The sequence below is a fragment of the Moschus berezovskii genome, chromosome 1, assembly GCF_049115385.1.
Source record: "Moschus berezovskii isolate FMDL1 chromosome 1, NW_MosBer_1.0, whole genome shotgun sequence".
Lineage (NCBI taxonomy): Eukaryota > Metazoa > Chordata > Mammalia > Artiodactyla > Moschidae > Moschus > Moschus berezovskii.
In genome coordinates, this window is record NC_142460.1 from 89,955,088 (window position 1) to 89,979,615 (window position 24,528).

General features: G+C 43.8%; 1 protein-coding gene and 1 pseudogene across 1 annotated transcript in view; one reads left to right on the top strand and one right to left on the bottom strand.

Annotated features, from left to right (window-relative positions):
- Nucleotides 1-7,685: 7,685 nt before the first annotated feature.
- ROPN1 (rhophilin associated tail protein 1) overlaps nucleotides 7,686-24,528 on the bottom strand; it is a 30,213-nt gene continuing 13,370 nt past the window's right edge. The window contains exons 2-6 of the mRNA XM_055418535.2: nucleotides 19,693-19,816; nucleotides 15,780-15,897; nucleotides 14,175-14,336; nucleotides 9,052-9,227; nucleotides 7,686-8,516 (exon numbers count right to left, since the gene is read on the bottom strand). Of these exons, the coding sequence (XP_055274510.1) occupies nucleotides 8,450-8,516; nucleotides 9,052-9,227; nucleotides 14,175-14,336; nucleotides 15,780-15,897; nucleotides 19,693-19,808 (639 nt within the window). The 5' untranslated portion in view covers nucleotides 19,809-19,816 and the 3' untranslated portion in view covers nucleotides 7,686-8,449. The remainder of the gene's footprint in view (nucleotides 8,517-9,051; nucleotides 9,228-14,174; nucleotides 14,337-15,779; nucleotides 15,898-19,692; nucleotides 19,817-24,528) is intronic.
- Nucleotides 20,516-20,687, top strand: LOC129553930 (U4 spliceosomal RNA; annotated as a pseudogene).

Genomic DNA, 24,528 nt, shown 5'->3' on the forward strand with positions numbered 1-24,528 from the left:
GATCTCCCCATTTTCTGCCAATCCATTCTCTGCCCTTCTCCATGCCCTGGGGACTCACTCTTCAGGATAGCATCACTCAGAATTGGGTTTCCACTTTCAGTTCAGTTCAGTTCAGTTCAGTCCAGTCGCTCAGTCATGTCCAACTCTTTGCGACCCCATGAATCACAGCACGCCAGGCCTCCCTGTCCATCACCAACTCCCAGAGTTCACTCAAACTCATGTCCATCAAGGCGGTGATGCCATCCAGCCATCTCATTCTCTGTCATCCCTGTCTCCTCCCACCCCCAATCCTTCCCAGCATCAGAGTCTTTTCCAATGAGTCAACTCATCACATGAGGTGGCCAAAGTATTGCAGTTTCAGCTTTAGCTCAGTCCTTCCAATGAACACCCAGGATTGATCTCCTTTAGAATGGACTGGTTGGATCTCCTTGCAGTCCAAGGGACTCTCAAGAGTCTTCTCCAGCACCACAGTTCAAAAGCATCAATTCTTCAGCGATCAGCTTTCTTCACAGTCCAACTCTCACATCCATACATGACCACTGGAAAAACCATAGCCTTGACTAGATGGACCCTTGTCGGCAAAGTAATGTCTCTGCTTTTTAATATACTATCTAGGTTGGTCATAACTTTCCTTCCAAGGAGTAAGCGTCTTTTAATTTCCTGGCTGCAATCAGCATCTGCAGTGATTTTGGAGCCCCCCAAAATAAAGTCTGACACTGTTTCCACTGTTTTCCCATCTATTTCCCATGAAGTGATGGGCCCAGATGCCATGATCTTTGTTTTCTGAATGTTGAGCTTCAAGCCAACCTTTTCACTCTCCTCTTTCACTTTTACTTTAGGTTTTGTTTAATCAATAGGCATCACCTGGCAGAAGATAGGAGGGAAAGAGGAGAGAGACTGGAATATTCCTCCCCTCCTAGCACAATCCAGCTGATGCTTTGGCTCTCTGAGACTACACCTCAGAGGAGCAACTAGGCTCCAATTCTCTCCAGGCTCCCATAAGACATTTCCCTCTCTTTGCTAGTGGTTGGGAGTGTCTGGGCGTCTCAACACGCCTTGTTGGTTTCCTCATTCACAACTCTGTAAAACTTTTTAATTATCACTAAAATCTTAGTTCAGAGTGTTTTATGTTTCCTACCATGATCAGACTTATAGAAAGCCACCGTAGTGTTCAGAGGAAATACGTTTGTAGCCGGAACAGAGGGAGGTGTGACAGGAGATGAAGACGACAGATGCGAGACAAGCATAGGAAGTAAATAAACAGGACTCAGAAGGCAATGGCACCCCACTCCAGTACTCTTGCCCGGAGAATCCCAGGGACAGGGAGCCTGGTGGGCTGCAGTCCCTGGGGTCGCTAAGAGTTGGACACGACTGAGCGACTTCACTTTCACTTTTCACTTTCACGCATTGGAGAAGGAAATGGCAACCCACTCCAGTACTCTTGCCTGGAGAATCCCAGGGACAGGGAGCCTGGTGGGCTGCCGTCTATGGGGTCGCACAGAATCGGGCACGACTGAAGCGATTCAGCAGCAGCAGCAGCAGCAGTGATAAATTTGGGAAGTAAGATAAAGGGGAGGTTTATTACATTGACCTTGGTTTCTAGGTTTTGTATCTGGATGAGTGGTGGGAAAGATCCATATTTAGGAGCTAAGTTTATGAACTCATTTCCCCCTAACATTTTATTATGAAAAAATACAAACTAGGAACTCATTTGGGGGCATGTAGATTGGGAGTTCACTGGAATCATACAAAAAATAATATCAAGTAGGCTACTGGATATTTGAATCTGGAGCTTGTCAGGGAGGTATAGGCTACAGAAACCGTTTCTCAATCATTTGTGGTAATTGAAACCACGGTCTTCTGAGTTCTCTCTCCGGTTAGTTTCTCAAGAAAGTCTTTCCTTCTGCCCCACTCAGTTCAGTTCAGTTCAGTCGCTCAGTCGTGTCCGACTCTCTGCGAACGCACGAATCACAGCATGTCAGGCCTCCCTGTCCATCACCAACTCCCGGAGTTCACTCAAACTCATGTCCACAGAGTCGGTGATGCCATCCAGCCATCTCATTCTCCGTCGTCCCCTTCTCCTCCCGCCCCCAACCTTTCCCAGCATCAGAGTCTTTTCCAGTGAGTCAACTCGTCACATGAGGTGGCCAAAGTATTGCAGTTTCAGCTTTAGCTCAGTCCTTCCAATGAATACCCAGGATTGATCTCCTTTAGAATGGACTGGTTGGATCTCCTTGCAGTCTAAGGAACTCTCAAGAGTCTTCTCCAGCACCACAGTTCAAAAGCATCGATTCTTCAGCGATCAGCTTTCTTCACAGTCCAACTCTCACATCCATACATGACCACGGGAAAAACCATAGCCTTGACTAGACGGACCTTTGTTGGCAAAGTAATATCTCTGCTTTTTAATATACTATCAAGGTTGGTCATAACTTTCCTTCCAAGGAGTAAGCGTCTTTTAATTTCATGGCTGCAATCAGCATCTGCAGTGATTTTGGAGCCCCCAAAAATAAAGTCTGACACTGTTTCCACTGTTTCCCCATCTATTTCCCATGAAGTGATGGGCCCAGATGCCATGATCTTTGTTTTCTGAATGTTGAGCTTCAAGCCAACCTTTTCACTCTCCTCTTTCACTTTCATCAAGAGGCTTTTGAGTTCCTCTTCACTTTCTGCCATAAGGGTAGTGTCATCTGCATATCTGAGGTTATTGATATTTCTCCCGGCAATCTTGATTCCAGCCTGTGCTTCTTCCAGCCCAGCGTTCCTCATGATATACTCTGCATATAAGTTAAATAAGCAAGGTGACAATATACATCCTTGACTCCTAATTAGTGTGCCCCCATAATTTGCTGCTATAGCACCACTTTTCACCTGAAAGTGAAAGTCACTCAGTCGTGTCTGACTCTGTGACCCCATGGTAGTTCATGGAATTCTCCAGGCCAGAATACTGGAGTGGGTAGCCTTTCCCTTCTACAGGGGACCTTCCCAACCCAGGGATTGAACCCGGGTCTCCTGCATTGCAGGCAGATTCTTTACCAACTGAGCTATTTTACATAATTAGTTACTTGATGTCTTCCCAAGTAGAATTTCATTTCTACGAAGGCAAGAAACTTGTCTTATTCAGTGTAGTATCCCTAATACCTAGCACACGTCTTGTGCAGAGTGGGAATTTTATTAATTTACGGCTGCACTGGGTCTGTGCTGTGCTCAGGCTGTCTCTAGTTGTGATGTACAGGCTCTAGGGCACACAGGCTTTAGTAGTTGTGGTGCATAAGCTTAGTTGCCCATGGCATGTGGAATCTGAGATCAGGGATTGAACCCAAGTCCCCTGTACTGGCAGGCAGATTCTTAGCCACTGGACCACCAGGGGAGTCCATAGTAGGAATTTTTTAATGGTTGAGTAAACAAATGAACCAACCAGTGTTTGGACTTCTTTGTTGCATTGAGGCTGACAGCTATTTGCATGTTCTGAAACTCAGGATTATTATTTTTTTCATTTATTTTTATGTTTGACTGTGCTGGGTCTTCATTGCTGCACGTGGGCTTTCTGTAGAAACAGCGAGCAGGGGCTACTCTCGAGTTGCAGTGCACAGGCTCCTCATTGTGGTGGCTTCTCTTGTGGAGCCCAGGCTTTAGGTAGACGAGTTTTTGTAGTTGTAACCCAGGACTGACTTACTCCGAAGCATGTGGAATCTTCCCAGTGAAAGTGAAAGTTGCTCAGTCATGTCCGACTCTTAGTGACTCCATGGACTATACAGTTCATGGAATTCTCCAGGCCAGAATACTGGAGTGGGTAGCCTTTTCCTTCTCCAGGAGATCTTCCCAACCCAGGGACTGAACCCAGGTCTCCCGCATTGCTGGAGGATTCTTTACCAGCTGAGCCACAAGAGAAGCCCAGAATCTTCCCAGATCAGGGACCAAATTGATGTCTCTGCACTGCAAGGCAGAGTCTTAACCACTGGACCACCAGGGAAGCCCAAGACTCAAAATTATTCAGGACTCAGTCCTTTGAGCCTAATAGGGAAGTTTAGGTCCCTGTAGTATCATGGTTAATGACTCAGCTTGGTCTAGGCCAAGCGGTATTTTGTAATTTAGTACCTTGGACCAATGACTTTTTCCAGTTGGCTCACCTCTGAAGTGTGAAAGTATTTGTTCATGTTTAACCATGTTTCAGTTTATAGGAAACCATCAAAGTTTCAAAGTATATGAAAATCTAAACTAAAAATCACAGTTAAGATTTGTAGCCAGGAAACAAGAATCGGCTGTGAACTGAATAATAAATTAAAGCTTAGAAACATGAGCTCAGTTCTACTTGGAAAGATCTGAGACTGCTCTATTGCTTTTCCTCAAGTCATTTGATGACTTCTGTAATTATTTCTAACACAAGGGTTCTTAACTTTTTGAGATCCTGTACAATTTTGAGAATTTGCTGGAAGCTTTTAAATTTTTCCTCAGAAAAATGCAAATGTTCACATTTATGAAACATTCTTATACAACATTATCAGAGGCATTCAGGAGCCTCTCCAAAAATTTCAGGTTAAGAATCCCATTCTTACATGACTCAAACTCAGCTTTCCACACTTCAGTGTCCAGCACCTTCTGTTTCGGGGCCCTGGGGATGTTGGAAGTTTTTGGTTAACTGGGGCTAGAGAGGTGCCTGGTTGAACAGCATCCAGGAGAGAGAGGGCATGGAGTGCAGAGAAAGTGGAATTGGGCCATAATCTTTGCATTTCCTACTGAAGCTTTAAATATATCTGCAGTCTTCACTTTAATCAAAATAGCTTAATTTAGGAAAGAAAGAGCCCACATTTTTTTGTTCCAAAAAATCCCGGTTTTATTGCTTCCTGAATGTTGTTCTTTTTAAAGGAAACATACAAACCATATGTTACAAGGGTCTCAGACGGCTTAATTGAGGTCATACTAGGATTCAGATATTTCTGGTCATGATAGGAAGGGCAGTGGGATAGGTCTGAAAAGAGTCTATTGGCAGCAAGGACCAAGTGGACCCCTCTGGAATGGTCTCAACTAGGGGATTTACACAAAGTAGTTGGTCTGGGACAGTGTGTCAGTTTGAAGGTCAAGGTTGTGATTTTACAACAGCACAGTGTCAGTCACTCATTGCCCTGCAGCCCCTACGACTTGGCCCTCACCCTAGGAGAGAATCAATAGTGATCAAAATGCTGAAAATCATTAAAGTCTCTGTAAGGCATTGTGCAGAGGCTGGTGGCACCTCATCCGTAGGCTTTCAAAGGTTGCTTATTGTGTACATCTGTAACTTCCTACATAAGAGCTTTTTATTTTTCTGGAGTAAAAGGAGCAAGCTCAGGCCATGAGCTGGTCAAGCTGATGCCAGAAAGTAAATGCCTCTTAGCTGATGATGGATGGAGAGTTTGCTTAGCCCTCAGGTTGGGTAACCAGGAGGCGGGATCTCCACTGCCTCCAGAGTCCTCCAGGGATGACTGGCTTGATAACCTATCTCTGTTGGCTTTCTTCCTCTCACCATCTTACTCTATTGACCCCGCTGCCACTATTCCTGGGATTGCCTCCCAAACAAACTACATACATTTAAATTCTTGTCTCAGAGGCTGTTTCTGGGGGAAAACTCCATACTAAGATAGGCACTGTGCATGCAGGATAGCACAAGTGTGGAACCAAACAGACCTGAACTCAAATTCCTTCTTACCAGTGACAATGAATAACTTAATTTCCCTAAGACCGTTTTTTCATCTATAAAATGGGGATAACAGTACTGACTTTGTAAGGTCAGGTCATAAAGAAAAAATTGAGAATGTCGTAAAGTGTTGTGCACAGTGACTTGCACATAGGACGTGCTTAATAAATGTTGGCTCTTATCATTAATGTATTATTCATGATATTGTTAACACACTATTGCACAGGTAGACGGAAAGGCTGTTTTTCACCATCGGGTGACTGTGGCAGCAGGTTAAGTTGGGAGACGTGCTGTAGGTGAGGTGTGCTGTGTCCCTGATGAACATCTCTGGTTTAGTAATATCAATGTCTTGGAGGAAGCATCAGCGCTGGGAGCAGGAGAGGAGGGAACTGGCAGACACTCAGTGGCGGCCTGGAAGGCAAGCAATGGACTGTGCCCACTGGAACTGCCAGTTGTGCTTGGTCTCAACTACAGTACTACTACTTAGGCTACAGTACTACTGACGAGTTCATGTCTGTGTTCAGGATTCACCTTGATGGCTGAGGTCTCATTTGCCTCACTCTTCAGGGATTATGCTCAGGACGACTGAGGTTTAGTTTCTAATTTCAATCTCTTTTCTCAAACGTACAAAAGATCTTTTAACTTTTATTATTCTATGAACTTTTTGTCTTAGGGTCTTTCAAACTGGGGCTGTTCCCTCAGCTCCCCTTCACTCCTCACTGCCAGGCAAGATCATATTTAAAATTCTTTGGTAACAGTGAAGGAGAAATAGCGAGACTGAGGCAGATTAAAAGATGTCAGTCACTCTCTAACCCTGATTAATTACAGTGCAGGGTTTCACCGGCAGTGCTTCAGCCTTTCAAACCACCGAAGGCTCCAGAGTGGATATAACTGATGGGTCACTCTGGCTGACGGCAAACAGCAGGGAGAATTAGTTGTTCCCTACCTGCTGCAGGTGTGGTCAGATGACCACAGGGGCAGCATTCGTTTCAGCCCTTTTTATTGTTTCACTCTAGGGCCTGCAGTGACATCCCATCATAATCTTCTTTTACTTATTTAGATACTAATGGACAAAAATCTCCCCAATTCAGTAGAGAGGAGAGGTGCATGTATTATGAAAAATGCAACAAGGTTTTTATACAAAAACAACTTTCAAGAGGGGATAGTATTATAGATAGAAAGGCAACCTGGGCACACCTGGCCTTAAGAACAATAACCACACAGCCTGTTAAATTTGTGGCTTCCTGGGAGAAAGCAAAATCTGGTAACCTTGTCAGAAGGTCTTAAGCTCATGCAGGGAGATTTTCCTAAGAGGGTCTCATTATGTCTGGATATGGTGTCAGCACCTTAATGTGGAAACTTCAATAATCATCTCTGAAATGCTTTTTAATGCCTCTTCTTGCCTAGAAAATCGCATGGACAGAGGAGCCTGGTGGGCTGCAGTCCATGGGGTCGCTACTAGTCAGACATGACTGAGCGACTTCACTTTCACTTTTCACTTGCACACATTGGAGAAGGAAATGGCAACCCATTCCAGTGTTCTTGCCTGGAGAATCCCAGGGACGGCAGAGCCTGGTCGGCTGCAGTGCACAGGGTCGCTAAGAGTCGGCCACGACTGAGCGACTTCATTTTCACTTTTCACTTTCATGCATTGGAGAAGGAAATGGTAACCCACTCCAGCGTTCTTGACTGGAGAATCCCAGGGATGGGGGAGCTTGATGGGCTGTCGACCCGGGTCATACAGAGTCAGACATGACTGAAGTGACGCAGCAGCAGTAGCAGCAGCAGTAGCAGCAGCAGGGCGCTTACAGTAAAGTGGTTTTAAGTTCATGTTTTATTTTCACATTAGACTGTGAGCTCCTTGAAGGCAGAATTCACATATGATTTATTTGTATATGCCCAGAAGCCAGCATAGTTTCTGGCTAGGGTTGCCAGGTATAGCAAAAGAATAAAACAGAAATTACTTAAAAAAAAAAAAAGTATTGTTTGTCCAACTGAGTGCTCTATATTTTACCTGGCAGTCTTATCCCTGGCACACAGCTAGCCTCAATAAACACTGGTAAGTGAATGAATGAACGCATGGACTAGCATCAAAACAGCAAATGGGGAAGTAAACTGGTGGAAATGTGGATGGGTCAATGGCAAGCCACTCCAGTACTCTTGCCTAGAAAATCCCATGGACAGAGGAGCCTGGTGGGCTGCAGTCCATGGGGTCGCTACTAGTCAGACACGACTGAGCTCCTTCACTTTCACTTTTCACTTTCACACATTGGAGAAGGAAATGGCAACCCACTCCAGTGTTCTTGCCTGCAGAATCCCAGGGACGGGAGAGCCTGGTGGGCTGCCATCTATGGGGTCACACAGAGTCGGACACGACTGAAGTGACTTAGCAGCAGCAGCAGCAGCAGCATGTAAAAGATGCTCGTGTAAATTATGCCTAACAGTCGCAAAACATCAAAGCTGTGTCTGGATAACATTCCAGCTCTGAAAATCCGACAGCCTGGCCTTCACTCGGGATGTATTTCCTATCCATGCTTCATCAGTCACTTTACACAGTGTCCATGCGGGAAGAATACTAATCTTCTGTTAATCAAGGTATTATGTCTCAACAACTTTACATCTTAATTCCACACATTTCTGATTTCATTTGTTTGCCTAATTGTTTATTAGTGTGTACCAGTTACACAAGAAAATTGACTTTGGATGGTATATGGGGTTCAGTCATTCTGAAGCACAATCATCTCTGTATCTTCCTTTAAAATTGTCAAAAGTGTGCTTTTATTCCAGCCGAACCCTGGGGTTTTGGGTAAAGTCATTCACCTTGATTAAACCATCAGGACCAATACTGTTTGGGGAAAAAAATATGTAGGTGTTAGTTTATTTAACATGTAACCTTAAGAAAGACAATATATGAACAACTCTCTCCCTCCAACTTAATTCTTCTGTGGCTCCTGCCCTCATCACCCTCTCTTTCTCTGACCTCTTTTCTGTCTGCCCCTCCTCCACCCCGCCTCCACCACTGGTCAAACCTGAATGTGAGCCAGAGTCACTAGGAGGGCTTGCTGAAGCACGGGTGCCTGGTCTCAACCCCAGAGTTTCTGATTTGATGGGCTTAGGGTAGAGCCTGAAAAATTGCATTTCTAACACATTCCCAGGTGTTGCGGTGTTGCTGCTGGTGGTCTGGTTGGCACTCTAAGAGTCACTGTCCTATACCATTCTCTCTCTTCCATTTCCCCTTCCCTTTCTGATCCCTATTTACTGTTCTACACAACATTCCTCTGTTCCCAGAGCTGCATAATTCAGTAACATCACTATGCCTTGGTCTGCTGGATTTGTTTTCCATATACTCTTTCCCCTCCAGTTGCTAAATGTTTGCTTACATTTCCTGTTCAATGTAGTTCAGCATTCGACTGACGTGTGACGCTGAGATCTCCCCATCCACTTCAGCAATATATGTGTAGAGAAACTGGAAGGTGCTGAAAGGGATCCGGGGAGGGCCGCTGCCATGGTCCGATGATAACACTTCACACACTATCTTGAGAGTTTTGGCAATGGTCTATAAAACCAGAAGGTTAAGTGAGGAGAAGCTCACTACTCCACACTGAATTCCTAAGATCAGTTTAGATATAACAAAGAAAACAGAAACCTTGCTCTCATAAAATTAAGTGGGGATGATGCAATATTCTGGAAGCTTGAATTTTTTATGCCAAATGTCACTGCATTCAATCTCAAAATATTGAGTATCTACTGGGTGCCTTTCTTTTGTTGTTGTTGTGGCAACCCTGCTGCTGCTGCTGCTGCTAGATCGCTTCAGTCTTGTCCGACTCTGTGTGACCCCATAGACAGCAGCCCACTAGGCTCCTCTGTCCCTAGGATTCTCCAGGCAAGAACACTGGAGTGGGTTGCCGTTTCCTTCTCCAATGCATGAGAGTGAAAAGAGAAAGTGAAGTCACTTAGTCATGTCCGACTCTTAGTGACCCCACAGACTGCAGCCTACCAGGCTCCTCCGTCCATGGGATTTTTCAGACAAGAGTACTGGAGTGGGTTGCCATTGCCTTCTCCGTGTGGCAACCCTATCTAGTCACAAAATAAGTACTTTAAAGAAACCACAACTGCCATCTCTATGGAAGATAATGATTAGAATATATAAACAGCAAACCCTCTTATCAGAAAGGTAAAATCAAACTGAGGTCAAATGAATACACTTATATCAATAATAAAGATTAGTTACCTGAATGTCCAAACAAATGGTATGAATCACTGAAGTCCTCCAAGAGTAAACGTTAGAAGTAAATGGAGACTCTTTGGACTGTGTTACTATTTTATTTCCTTTGTTACCTTTCTTCTCCCCATATGATTTTCTTAAATCACTATACTCGCCTCTCTCTCTACTGGGTATCTTTATATAATATTTCCTTTCCTTTCTTGGTGGGAGGGATACTTTCAAGGAATTAAGTTTATAAACTGTTGAATGCTTTAAGACATTTATTACCTTCATGAGAATAACCTCACTTAAGGAGGGGAATTTGATTTTGCATCCTACAAAATTAGAATAATTTCTTCTTACTTCTCTCTGGTCTTAGTTCTAAAGGGCTGCAGTGATTAGGAGAGCTTATCTACTCCAGAGAGACACTTGGAGCCATGCCACAGGAGGGGAGCAGGCCACTTCCGTTTACTCTCTCTCTCCTGCCCTTGGGAGTTCTCTCCTGAGGCTGTTGTGAAGTGCTGTGTGAGCAGTGTGCCAGGCGCTTCCACAGAGGAGGGTGGGGGGATGGGCACACAGGAGGCTGGGAAGAGTTGTCAAAGAGGATGGGAGGGCATGTGCGTGACTTGAGGTCAGCGTGACAGTGGCTTTGGGTAGATTTACGAGCCTGTGTGCACAAACTTCATAGTTTCCATCTATAGCTCATCCTCTCTCTGTGTGTGTGTTTTTTAAAACCCTACTGTCCTATTGCCTTTATTCTGTAGTCCTCTTCCTACAGCCTTGTCCAAATTGGGGTGCTGTTATGGGCTGAGTTATGTCTGCCCAAAATTCATATGTTGAAGCCCTAACCCTTAGGACCTCAGAATGCGATTGTATTTGGAGATAGAGCCTTTAAAGAGCTAATTAAGTTAAAAGGAAGTCATTAGAGTGGACTCTAATCCAATAGGTCTGGTGTCCTTATAAGAAGAGATTACGATGCAGAGAGAGAGGGAGACAGAAAGAGAGACCAGACTCATGAATGCAGAGAGGGACAACCACATGAAGAAAAGGGAGACAACTTCCATTCACAAGCCTAGGTGGTTCCATTTACAACCACCTTGACCTCAGACTTCCAGCTTCCAAAAAATATTGCTTTTATTTAAGCCACCGAGTCTGTGGTACACTGTTATGGCAGCCCTTGCTTTCTGCCCCAAACATCTTTTATTGATTATTCAAACAATAAACCTTCGAATTCGATTGCCCTCATAAGATTTTAAAATATTTAACAAATAGATGAATGGATAAGAACTGTCTGGACTGGAGCTTTTTGGTAAACTTAAATAAACCTAAAGTAAACAGAGATCTGGGCTTCCCAGATGGCTCAGTGGTAAAAAAAAAAAAAATCTCCCTGCCAATGCAGGAGACAAAGGTTTGACCCCTGGGTTAGGATCCCCTGGAGAAGGAAATGATAACCCATTCTAGTATTCTTGCCTGAGAAATTGCATAGAAAGAGGATCCTGGCAGGCTACAGTCTCTGGGGTAACAAAGAGTCGGACATGACTTAGCTATTAAACAACAATAAAAACAGAGGTCTGCCTTCTGTTGCACAAGATTTTTTGGTCAGATGGGGGTCCAGTCCATAAAGATAACCTTTAAGCATCTAACAAGCCTCTTTTTAAAACTCAGAGGTGAAAGCCTCAGAAAGTGAATTATTTGCTGACAAAACATGCACTTCCTTCTAGTGAACACATCACACAACCTCTTCTTGTATATAATTGGTCTCAGTGGAACAGGAGGTTGAGAGGTATTCTAGAAGAAGGAATGCTCAAAGGGAAGAGGAAGACATGCTCAAAGGGAAGTGTATCTGTGGCACTTTGAATCACGTGTAGATTCAGGGAGCTCAAGACTGGAGTAAATATACCTGCTTCCTAAAATTCCTGCCATTAGACTCTCTGTAAGGAGGAGACTTGATTTCCTAAATGGCACGGATATCATGGCTGACTGTGAGTTGGCAAAGCAAAGCAGGAATTTCTAAGCTTGCCTCGCAGGATGTATAGATTAACAAGAATGCAACCATCCTCCAGATGGTGACACTCTGATCTCTCCCACATTTAAGTTCCCACCAACAGTCCAACATGAAACAAATGGGTAAAACGGGATCGGCTCCTGGATTCACAGGGCACCCTTTATTTATGGACTAGACCTGCAGGCTGACTTCAGCACTAGGCACTCCTGACATAAGGATATAGGACACAAAGTCAGACACCGCATCACCTCTCAGAATTGGTGGGTCCACTGGTATCCTAAGCCAGGCTTGAGGGTGTCTCAGTGGAAGCCGAGAAGGTAGAACAGAATCACAGGATGATAGAGGTCAAAGAACCTCATGGAACATTTAATCATTTAATCAGTTAATTCCCTCCTTTTAGCAAGGAAGTAGAAACAATTCATGTTCCCCGCCCCCGCCCCAGTGTGGGTGGCAGGCATATCAAAGTAAACCTAGCAGCTGCAGAGGGAGGGTTGGAATTTGGTTTTCCAAAGTCACTCTAGGTTACTGAGGCATGTGGATGAGAGGACTCAGACACCTCCAAGGTGGTGGGGGGCTGTGACGTGGAGCAGAGGAAGGCAATCTGGAAGAGACTTAAGGAGGCCCTGAACACTAGGGAGAATGGAGGTGTGCTGGTTGGGGGACTATTGTGCTGTGAGAGAGAAAAGACCAAAGACTTCAGCTGCACAGCTAGCACCACACAGGTGAGTATTTCCATGGAGATCAGAGATGCTGGAGGGACCAAGGGAGGTGGGGACCCTCCTATGTGTGCTCTGAGACCCCAGCATCACCCCTTTCCTTGAACACTCAACTGCCACACCTTGCAGAGAGGAACTGTGAGGAAAAATCTGAGAAACTGAGTAATTACTGAGAATTACTCAGAAAACTGAATAATTCACCTGAAAGCTGCTTTTAGTTACTGCAGCAGATGAAAAATTCCTGGGTTGGGTTGAATCTATTCTTTTCTTAATCCACTCTTCACGGGGTAGGGTAGGGGAAAGCAGGATTGACTACAGAGAAAGTACATTTCCCCACTCCATGAGCATCTCTGAATGTGGTGTAAGTAAGCTTGTGACCTTACAAGAGTTTAATAAAATGTGTCAATTTTTCATTTTTCCTGTGTGATTTTCCCCCAATCCATGCGGCTGTTTCCACAGAAGTGCGGCAGTGCTCATTGGCAACTCATTTGCCTCTGTTGCTGGGAATAGTTTATTCATTGCATAAGAGTGCTAGCAAAGGCCATGAAAAAGGAAAAAACCCAAGAATGACCTCTTCTCTCTTCCTCTCTAAAGAAATAATTATGCTGAAAGTTGAGCAGAATCACAGGAAAAGTTGGACTACAGTATTTCTGATAATTTTTCTCACAAGTGAAAGTGTCAAGTACACATACTCAGGATATTTGAGAAGGAAGAACAAGGTTGTATTTAGATATACTGAATGATTCAAACTACCTTTTTTTTACCATTTGGTTTTGGCAGAAGCAATAATTTTCTCATTAAGATTTAAATTTGTATGTGTTTCAGGGATTTGTAAAAAATCATTTTTCTGACTCATTTTCATTTGCTATTATAATAGTGTTTAACAAGAGTGAGTCCACATATAATATTATACCTAAAGCTTTTAAGTATGTATATGAACTGGTTTCTTTGAAATGGGGAAATGGCTTTTCCAATTATAAATCAAGTCAAATTTGGAAAAGGCATGAATTTGTATGAACATCCTGCATCCATGGTGATGTCATGACTATGAATCTGGAAACAGCCTCATATCTTCTTTCCTGCTCTCTTATCTCTGGTTTTTGTATCCAATTATGCTTATCATACAGTAGTTTTCTATAAGGCTGCATTTCTTTTTTAAAATCTCTACTGGTATATCTTCTAGGTGTCTGAAACCAAACTATAAGCCAATCTTCGTCTACAGCTGGCTTTTGCTTATCTTTAGGAACATGAATGGAGGGAGTGGAGTGGTAATAAACCGAAGTGAAATTAATAAATAATCCAAAAACTGCATTTTAGTCAACTTCTCCCCAGAGCCTGATGACAGCTCTCCCTGCTCTCCTCCCCATCCCTGCTTCTGGCTAACAAGCAGAGAAATAACCTTAATTCAGAGAGGAGAGGGAGTAGACAGAAGGGGTGGGCTCCTCGTTAACCCTGGATAGTTGACTGTGTGTACTACACCCCCCACACCCTTGGCCCACCCCCCCAACACTGCCCATCCCTGTTCAGGCCCCCAAGAGATTTTCCCTTAAGGAACAAAAAACATCAAAGCTAACTTACAACTCCCAGAGAGCTACAAGCAAGGGCTAGAAACTTCAGCCACTCAATTTCCTCTGTGAAGTGGCCCACATTCATCACACTGTTAAACAGGTCAGTTGGGAGATTCAGCACCTTCCACATCTGGGCCAGTTCGTCTGCATGGACAATCAGTCTACCACCAACCTGTGGGGCGAGGGATTGACATGAGACAAGGAATGAGGGGTAGGAGGAGAGAAGGCCCTGAGGACAGCTGCCAGGGCAAGGGCCCTATTCTCCCAGCATACAGCAAGGGGTGGGAGAACGTGTCAGGGGTCAGTGGGGACTCTGGCCGTTCTCTTTGCAAGGTAGAGAAATGTTCAGCCTAGTGAAGAAAGTTCTGAGATACAATTTAATCATTTGAACTTCAGAGTTATAGGGAAAACATACATGTATATTACACTTTAATTTTTTTCTAGGTCTTTCATTATTATCTGCTGTTTCATCCCTAAGTTGTCCCTATAAGGCAGAGACGGCAGCCTGAAAATGAAACCAAGGAGTAGAGAACTTGTCTGAAAACACTACCTAGTGGTGAAACTAGAACTAACTAGAACTAGATGTTAAATCTCTCGCTTCTAGACTCCACTGAGTTCTTTGCACTAGACTCTAAATGCATTGCTTTACTATGGGGTCTATGGTCTGGATGCGTGATGTTGCCTGTTCCCAGGTACCTCGGCTCTCTGCCACGCCCACTGCACAAAGTGCTTGGCAGTCAAGAGGAGAAGGGCACAAGTGGCTAGTTGTTGGTCAGCAATACAATAAGGGTGCCGATGCCCCAGTGAAGTGCTACTATGCCTTCCCTGGTCCTCTGATTCCAGTGAAATGCTAAGCCTCTGGGACGAAAGCATTTGGCTAAGTCAATCCTGAATTACCTCAAACCTGTATCCTAAAACGAGGTAGTTCAGTTCAGTCGCTCAGTCGTGTCCGACTCTTCACGACCCCATGAATCACAGCACGCCAGGCCTCCCTGTCCATCACCAACTCCCAGAGTTCACTCAAACTCATGTCCATCGAGTCGGTGATGCCATCCAGCCATCTCATTCTCTGTTGTCCCTGTCTCCTCCCACCCCCAAGTATGGTAGTGCTAAATCATATTTCTTGGGAGTTGGCCAAGCTGCAAGTTTTCTTAGGACAGAACCTTCTCAACCATTCACAGGACAGCTCCCAGGATGATATGGCTGTGCAGAGAGCCTAAAAGCAAGGCTATGTTGGCACCTGAGATAACTGGGGAACTATAATATACCCCTCCCCAAATTCTGATTAGCATCATATCTGGACTTGATCAGTACGGAAGAGACTGTCAGGGGATGTGGACCTGCGTTTTCTAGAGAAGGAATTCAAGTTGCATTGAGCCACTGACTGTTCTGGCAGCTTCAGGACAATGCGGAATGACCCAAGTGACAAGTCAGCTTACAGCCTATTTCAGCATTGTTCCTATCTCCACAAGGGAGGATTTACTCTCAGTGCATGCTTGAGTGAGTTTTCAGACAGTTCTGCGTGGCCAGCTGATGACAAGGGGATTTTGTCTGCACCCACCCAAACTCAGTGTCACGCCCACATCCCTTATCTGCACTGCCCGTTGGCGCTTACCCGGGAGTGCAGGACCTTCAACAGCTCCGGTGTCAGCTCAGTCCAGCTAGACAAAGCCACTCGCTCAGACCACTCTCTCACTGGAGGAATCTCTCCACGGGACATAGTCCCAAAGTAACTACAAGAGAAAAAGGGGTGGGGGGCAGCCTGTACTTCAGTGGCCTCCGGCTGCTTTGGGAATCCCTTCTCCCCTTTTTTTGAGGGTAAGGGTGGAGGAAAGAACATTTATTAAGTGGCTTCTGTATGCTAGATGGACTTCCCAGGTGGCTCAGTGGTAAAAAAATCTGCCTGCCAAGCAAGAGATGCAGGTTTGATCCCTGGGTTAGGAAGATCCCCCGGAGAAGGAACTGGCAACCCACTCCAGTATTCTTGCCTGGAAAATCCCACGGACAGATGAGCCTGGCGGACTACAGTCCGTGGGGTTGCAACTAAACAATAATGACAAATATGCCAGATGTTGTTTTTAGTTCATTTATGTACAGGAAAAGCCTGAATGTGTTACTTCACACTTAAGGTATAGAGATGGCTTAGGGAATAAGTAGATTTGTTTTTCTCTAAGGATGTGGAATAACCAACAAAAGTTTGGTATGAAATTCCCTGAAGCATATTGGGTCTGGGTATTTTTTTGGTCATTCCCTTCTAAATGTTTTACATTTATGTATGTACATGCACAAAAAGAGACATACACACATACACAGGCATATGTGTGTTGAGATATAATTATATATATATATATAGTATATGTACATACACATGTATACATACATGTAAGCATAAAAAAGGAGAGAAAATCATTGTTGCTTTAAATCCCCTACTCTTTTTTATGAAGGAAGAATCCTAGCTCCTGAAGAACCTTTTTTTCAAACATAAAAATCTTTATGCTTGGTATGATGGCTATCTGCATACTTAAAGTTGGTGTTAGGCAGTGCTGCTACATGCTCTGTGCTAAATCATTTCGTCATGTTCAACTCCTTGTGATCCTATGAACCATAGCCTGCTAGGCTCCTCTGTCCTCAGGATTCTCCAGGCAAGAATACTGGAGTGGGTCGCCATGCCTTTCTCCAGAGGATCTTCCCGACCCAGGAACTGAACCTGCATCTCTTATGTCTCCAACATTGGCAGGTGGGTTCTTTACCACTAGCTCCGCCTGGGAAGTCCCATTAACTAGTGGGAGTCTCCTGCACTGGCAGGCAGTTTCTTTACCACTGAGCCACCTGGGAAGCCCTAAAATCTTCCTTTATCTTCCCTCAAAATTTTCAGTAACATCTGCCTGAACATCAGTGCTTTGTGGAAATCACTTTGTTTTGGTGCAGTGGGAAAAACACCGAGTTCTGTTTTGGGATTGACCTATGAAGGAAACTGGCTGCCTGCCGCAGAGAACAGACATGAGCAGCTGATCCACAGGGGCAGAGAACAGACATGAGCAGCTGATGCACAGGGCACTGATGCCACGCGGAAAGGCCTGTCTCCATTAGCAGCCTTGTTATTGATGACCCATGGATCACAGCCTCTGCCCCTCTCTTACTTTTTATTAATTTCTCCAGCTCCAGGTAATATACAAATAATTCATATGAAATTTTATAAAAGCCCATTTTAGGGTGAAGTGATACAATGATGAGATAGTTGGATAGCATCACTGATTCAATGCACATGAACCTGGGTAAACGCCAGGAGATAGTGAGGGACAGGGAGGCCTGGCGTGCTGCAGTCCATGGTGTCATAAAGAGTTGGACACAACTGAGAGATTGAACATACAGTGATGGGGTAAACCACGGTCTGTCTCTAAGCCATCACACGATGCAGAGCAACAGCTTCCAGGACCAAAACATCTTCCAGGCACCCCTTGGAGGTCATCCACAGGGAGGACAGAAGAAATGCTTTCCGGTCACCCTACTAATGTACATGAGTGGTCTCTGCAGACCAGGTCAGTGTGGGGGTGGGTGTGACTCAGCGGCATCTTTGGACCTTGTAGTGGAATTGGTTAGAGAGTGTGTAGTCATGGATGTAATCCTCTGTGGGTAATCTGGCTTCATTTGTAGTGAGCATTTCCATGGTTCTTCACATTTGTGTGGTCACACATACCCAACACAAGACAAATGAGTTTGTGTCCTGCTGACGTCTGGGAGGTGGTTTGCTCATAGATAGTACGTATGCAGGGAAACTTTGGCTCGTGGTAAATAGACATTTTGTCTTGAAAATACTTTATGGAGTTTCATCTCTAAAAAGGTGCAGGTTTCTAAGCCACATAAAACCATCTGACAAGTGCTTTCTGTGTCTGAATAGATGGAAAGTGCTCTTAGGTCATGTTCTCCTTTTTCACTGTAGTTAAACCACAAACTGATTCTTCACAGATATCTAAAACATTTATAGCACACGATACGATATGGAAGCAAGCAGACTACAACAGTGGAATGTTTTCTCCCATAAATGTCAGGGACAGTATCAAGAAATGTCATTTTTCTTGCTGTCAAGCAGCAATGCAAGAACAATAAAAAGAGGTTTTAAACTATCGTATAGTATAAAAGTCTGTCTGAGTGTGCCAAAAGAAATTAGTCTTCTGATGCTTAAAGTTCAGCCTTAGAGGTTATATATAAAATTGAGGATGGAAAACTAAACAGGGTTCATTACCAGGCAAAGCAACCCCATTTGTGTCTTGTTTTCATGAGCGCTACTGGCTTATTTTCCTTCCATTTGTAGAAACTTCATACTAGCCCAGCCCAGGAGCAGGAGCACACTGGCCAGGGAGACTCTGTGAGGTTCCTCTTAGAATACATCTTGAGCCTTCTCAAAGGGGTCAGTGCCTCCTCCTCACCACCTGCTCAATGGACCTCCTCAACCTCAGGAGGAAGGTGCTCTCCCCTCCCCCAACCTGCCAGCTCAGGTCTGCAGCCTCTGACCCCTCACCCCCTCTCCCAGGGAAGCCCTACTAAGGAGGCCATCACCAAACAGTAAAAATAGCCTGAAAGTGGTCCCTGGGAGGATTGGTCCACTCCTAACTCTGCCCCAAGCCTCAATTCCCCCGTTTCAAGCAGGCACTTTTGTCTAAGGAGCAGTTTCGCAGCTGGAAGGCTTTCTGTGTGAAGGTGTTTCCATCCCGGCTAGCAGTTGCTGTGTGAGCTCCTCCCACTAAGCAGCCTCAGGAGGTGTCTCCTGAAAGAGGACACCTGTGTTTGAGGCACACTGAAGCCAGGCCGCTGCTCCACCGGCCCCCATCACTAGTGCAGTGTGGAATCCTTATGCTGAAGGAACACATCAGTTCAAAGAAGTCAAGAAAATAGCAATTTCCCCAAAGACGAGATACAAGTGCCTGTGGCTAGGCTCAAGAATGAGCTTTAACGGTAGTAGAGTAGGGGATCACATTACAGTTAACTCAGGAGAGAACCCACTTGGACTGATCCCACACAGTCCACCCCGCGGGCTCGTCGCACAGCTCCCCCACAGGTGCACTGCTGCCATCTGGTGGTGAAACCTGAGAATGAGGCTCTGGTTTACATAGGGAAAGGCAGGCTAAAGCTCCGAGGAACTCTGGGCCTTTCTTCCCACTGGGACAGGGAGTGGGGCAGGGGCGGGGTGGGAGCAGGGACCCAGTGAAGTGTGCTTGTGTGATGCGATGTGGTAATCTAACTCTTGCTGACTGCCCTAGGACACTTTGACTATAGCCCTGGCGTCCTATCGCTCAGTCTGCTACACTTGGCGAAGGGCCTCCATCCTCGCAGTTTGTGGGATTTCTGTATGGATTTAAAGTACCAAAGCAACGTGACAGCTGAACATCACAAACATTATGCTAATCAGTCCCGACTCCCAGGCTGCAGCCATGACAACCTCCTCTCAGTTTTGCAAACCTTCCCTCCTCCACCCGCCACCTCCACCTCCAAGGGGAGCCAAGGGCTGCAGGTGAGAAAGGAGTACGTACTCTGCAGCCCACTGGATGAGATCCTGCGGCTGGGACCGAATGGCGGCTTTGGTGAATTGCTTCAGCAATTCCGGCAGCTCCGGGGGGATGCATACTTGCTTATCTGTCTGAGGCATTGATTGACCTATTGTCAGAGGAAAAAGAAATTAAAATGAGAATCTTTGAATCATAAGATGACAGAAATCTTCGACAGGAGGTCACCCAGCCTCTATGAGACACTCTCAATATTGGGGGTTTCAGTTCAGTTCAGTTGCTCAGTCGTGTCCGACTCTCCGCGACCCCATGAATCACAGCACGCCAGGCCTCCCTGTCCATCACCAACTCCCGGAGTTCACTCAAACTCATGTCCATCGAGTCCGTGATGCCATCCAGCCATCTCATTCTCTGTCGTCCCCTTCTCCTCCCGCCCCCAATCCCTCCCAGCATCAGAGTCTTTTCCAGTGAGTCAACTCGTCACATGAGGTGGCCAAAGTATTGGAGTTTCAGCTTTAGCATCAGTCCTTCCAAAGAACACCCAGGATTGATCTCCTCTAGAATGGACTGGTTGGATCTCCTTGCAGTCCAAGGGACTCTCAAGAGTCTTCTCCAACACCACAGTTCAAAAGCATCCATTCTTCGGCGATCAGCTTTCTTCACAGTCCAACTCTCACATCCATACATGACCACGGGAAAAACCATAGCCTACCCCACAAAACAGACCTATTGTTACACGACTCCGAAGTTAGAAGGCCTTCACTAATCCCCGCTTTCTGTTGTTGTAATTAATTCTTTCATTTACTTAAAAAAAACACAGTATTATTTGTTCATTAAAAAAGTAGAGGTTAGCCGTGCGCAGTGGCGGTATCCTGGCCAATGAGGTTTATCTGAGGTAGGATTATTGTTAATTAAAAAAAAAAAGGTAGAGATCAATAAGAAGTAAACAAAAAGACCTCTAATGATAGCACCCCAAAATATTGAATCTCTCCATTCAGAATTTTTTCCAATGTAAATATATATTTGTATAAATAAAAATGGGTTCATGCAAAATAATTTGCTCAACATCAGATTACTACCATCTTCCACATCACACAACTCTTATTGGCCCCATAAGAGTTGTAGCAAAATTTACTCTGTGAATCCTCCATTACTTGACATTGTATTACATATTTTGAAATAAAAATAATCATTAAAGAGCCATTTGATGAACAGTTCTCTATATCTTTGCAGGTATACTCATCTACTTTAATTGTAAAGAGAAACTTTTAAGTTTCAGGGTAAATTGAAACAAAACATGAAAACCCATTGATAGTATACAATACAATACTATCAATATACAATACAGATGAACAACAGGTGAAAAGACTTTGTTTGCTTTAAAATAGAGTATAAATGTTCTGAAAAGCCCTGGCTCTTCGAAACACCTCGATATGAGACAAATCCCAGCAAACACACCTTTCAAATTGCTTTGCTGAGCTTGCAAGAAAGTGAGGGGAATCCTCACGTGCCACATTAAGTAAGGCAGAAATGAGAGTGGAAGGCAAATGAAGAGGTTAGGGCTGGCTTGGGGCAAATGTAGATGCCAGGAACTGAGGCTTTGAGATAAAAGGCCAGGCAAGGAGTGAAAAGTAAACAGCTGAGAGGAAGACTCTCTTACTCCCCCCTAAACCTGAAACCCTTCAGGGTTCACACACTTAGTGTGAAAGGGTGGGACTGAAAATGCCTGCCCACGGGCAAGGGGCAAGTGGCAGAGAAATCTTTCTCCCTGGCTGCTGCTTCTGTTGTTGGTTAGTAGCTAAGTTGTGTTCAACTCCTGGCGACCCCTATGGACTGTAAGTCCATAGGATTTCCCAGGCAAAAACACTGGAGTGGGTTGCCATTTCCTGCTCCAGGGTTGCTGCTTCTTATTGGGGGAGAAATAGTCTCCCACAAATATGCAGCCACAAGCTAGGTCTAAGTTTTAGATTTATACTACCAGCCTGGTTGGGAAATCTCAAGACAAGAAATTGAAGTGGTATTGGGTTGTTGGTACTCCATTATCTTCCATTTTGTATACTATTTTTCAGAGGAAGAAGGGTCTAAAGACATCAATTTCAGACTTTGTAAAAAGTCAGATATGCCTACAAAAAATTCAAGGGTCATTACCATAAAAGTAATATAACCACCAATCAGAAGAAAGAAGAAAAGGAATTAAGAGTAATAACAACACAACTTGATTGATCCAAAAGAAGGCAAGAAAAGAGGGGCTGGGGGAAGCATAGGAAAAGTGGATAAATGACATGACAGAAGAGAAGTCACATATATCAGTAACCAGTAAAAAGGAAAGGTCTTAAATGTGCCAATTAAAATACAGAAATTGTCAGACTGGATTTTTAAAATATGTAGTTGCAGGCACACCTGAAAAGACTCAAGTACACAGAAAGGCTAAAGGTAAAAGGATGTATGGATAAATAGGCAAATAATAACCAAAGGAAAGTTGATGTAGATGAGTCAAAACCAGAAGAAAGAGACTTTTAAGGCACAAAACATGTAGGAATAAAGAGGGTCACTACATAATATAAAAGCTTCAATTCATTGGGAAGATAGCACAGTCCTCAGCAAGTATCACCAGGGTGAATCTCATGATGCTGGGTGGAAAACGCCGTATATTAGTTAGGGTCACATATATAATTAGAATAGCATTATAAGAAATTAAATTATAAATTATTGTGCTTATAATATTATAAGAAAGAGCAAAGGATGATAAACATAAATTCAGAATGGTATTATCCTTGGTGGGGGAGGGAAAGAGATGCTATCAGGGAGGGAGATGCAACAGGAGTCCCAACACTATTAGGAATGTTCTATGTTTTAAGCTTACATGTGTGCTTCATCATTTTTATGCCTAAATTTAGCTACGTATTTTATTTGTATGTATGAAATAGTTCATCATTTAAAAAGAGTTATTGTTACAAGTTGATTGTTTCTGATAACTTTTCAATTCATTTTATCTAGCAAAGAGCAGTAACTTAGTTTGCTTATATTATCTGCTCATAACCATATATATATATATGGTTAAAGTGGTCAACTGCATTTATCAAACAAGTGAATCCTAAAGGAAATCAACCATGAATACTCATTGGAAGGATTCACGCTGAAGCTCCAATACTTTGGCCGCCTATGCGAAGAGCTGACTCACTGGGAAAGACCCTGATCCTGGGAACGATTGCGGGCAGGAGAAGAATGGGTGACAGAGGATAAGATGGTTGGATGGCATCACCAACTCAAAGGACATGAGTCTGAGCAAACTCCACGAGATAGTGAAGGACAGGGAAGCCTGGCCTGCTGCACTCCGTGGGGTCACTAAGAGTTGGACCTGACTCTTAGTTAACAGGTACAGTTTCAGTTTAGAAAGATGAGGAAGTTGTGAAGATGGATGGGGGTGATGGCATCACAAAAATGTGAAGGTGTGGAATGCCACTGAACTGTATACTTAAAAACGGTTAACGTGGTCAGTTTTATGTATATTTTACCACTAAATATATATACATGTAAAATGTATTTATATATACATAAATACACATATATAATATATATAACAAATATTTGTGCTGTTGTTCAGACACTCATTCTCCATCTCCCAAGTCCCCTCTCTAGATTTGTTTCTGAACACAATGCCACCGTTCCTCAGTCATTCGGCCTCCAGGCCCCGGAGCCTCTATTCTCTTCAGTCTGTTGAATCTGTCACTAAATCTCATTGATGTTTCGTGTGACATGTGTCTCCTACTCATCCCTTCTTCTTTATTTTCGCCTCATTTACTCTGGGTCAGTCCTTCACCTCCTAATGGGCTACCCTATCTCGGGTTACTCTCTGGTCTCTCCTGACTGGTATGTCCTGATCTGTCTTCTAATGCTGCTGTTAATAGGTCAGAAAGTCCAGCTGACAAAATGATAATCCAATCCTGACTTTCAAGGCTCTCCATTATTTGTATATAGAATTTTACAGTATAAATTTTTACTAGTATTTACCAACATAAATTTCTAACACATAGTTTACTCTGGCCACTTTCCAAAAAATTATAAATTCAAAGCTTAACACTTTCCCACTGTTGGTAATACCATCCAGCTTTTCTCTTTCCCTCAGTACGTTGCTAATTCAGGCTGGCTTAGTTGAGTCCTCCCTCTTTCTTTTCATCTGTTAAAACCCTGCACACCCTTGCCAAGGTTCATCTTGAGTCTGTGCTACGCCATGAACCTTCCCACAAAACTTGAGTATCATCACATATTCTTTGTAGTACACATTTTACCATTTCATCCTATTCCGCCTTTATAGATCTCTAAAGTGGAGCTTCCCACAAGTGGTCATTCAGAATGGGTTACAGGTGTGCAGTGAGAGACTGATGATTGTACACTTCTCATAGTGATCAAAATTTACAACCATTTTACAACTATACACAAATTTATAACAGTTGAAATTATATTTGGATATTGTTTTGCTCAGTCAGTAAACATCCAGATTTCTGTAATTACTGTTTTGATGCTTAAGGTTTTAGGCAGAGCACGTGCCAGCAGAGCTGCTTATATAGAATTTCCCCCTTTAACCACCTTGTTAAAACCACATCTGTAAGTTTGATTACTGTTTTAACTGCAATGTATTTACTGTCAGTGCCAAGTTTTGTGCATATATGTTTCCAGTACTTAGGTCTTCCTTTGATTTAATTTTCTCTTATTTTTAAAATTTACTCCCACGAAAGAAGGTATATGTTTTAAAATCATCATCAGTTCTCTCTAATAAAACATAATTGATTTTGTTAATTTTTAAAAATCGTGTCTTGATTTATAAATTTACTTATCCTTCGTTTGTGATGTAAAATATCCAAA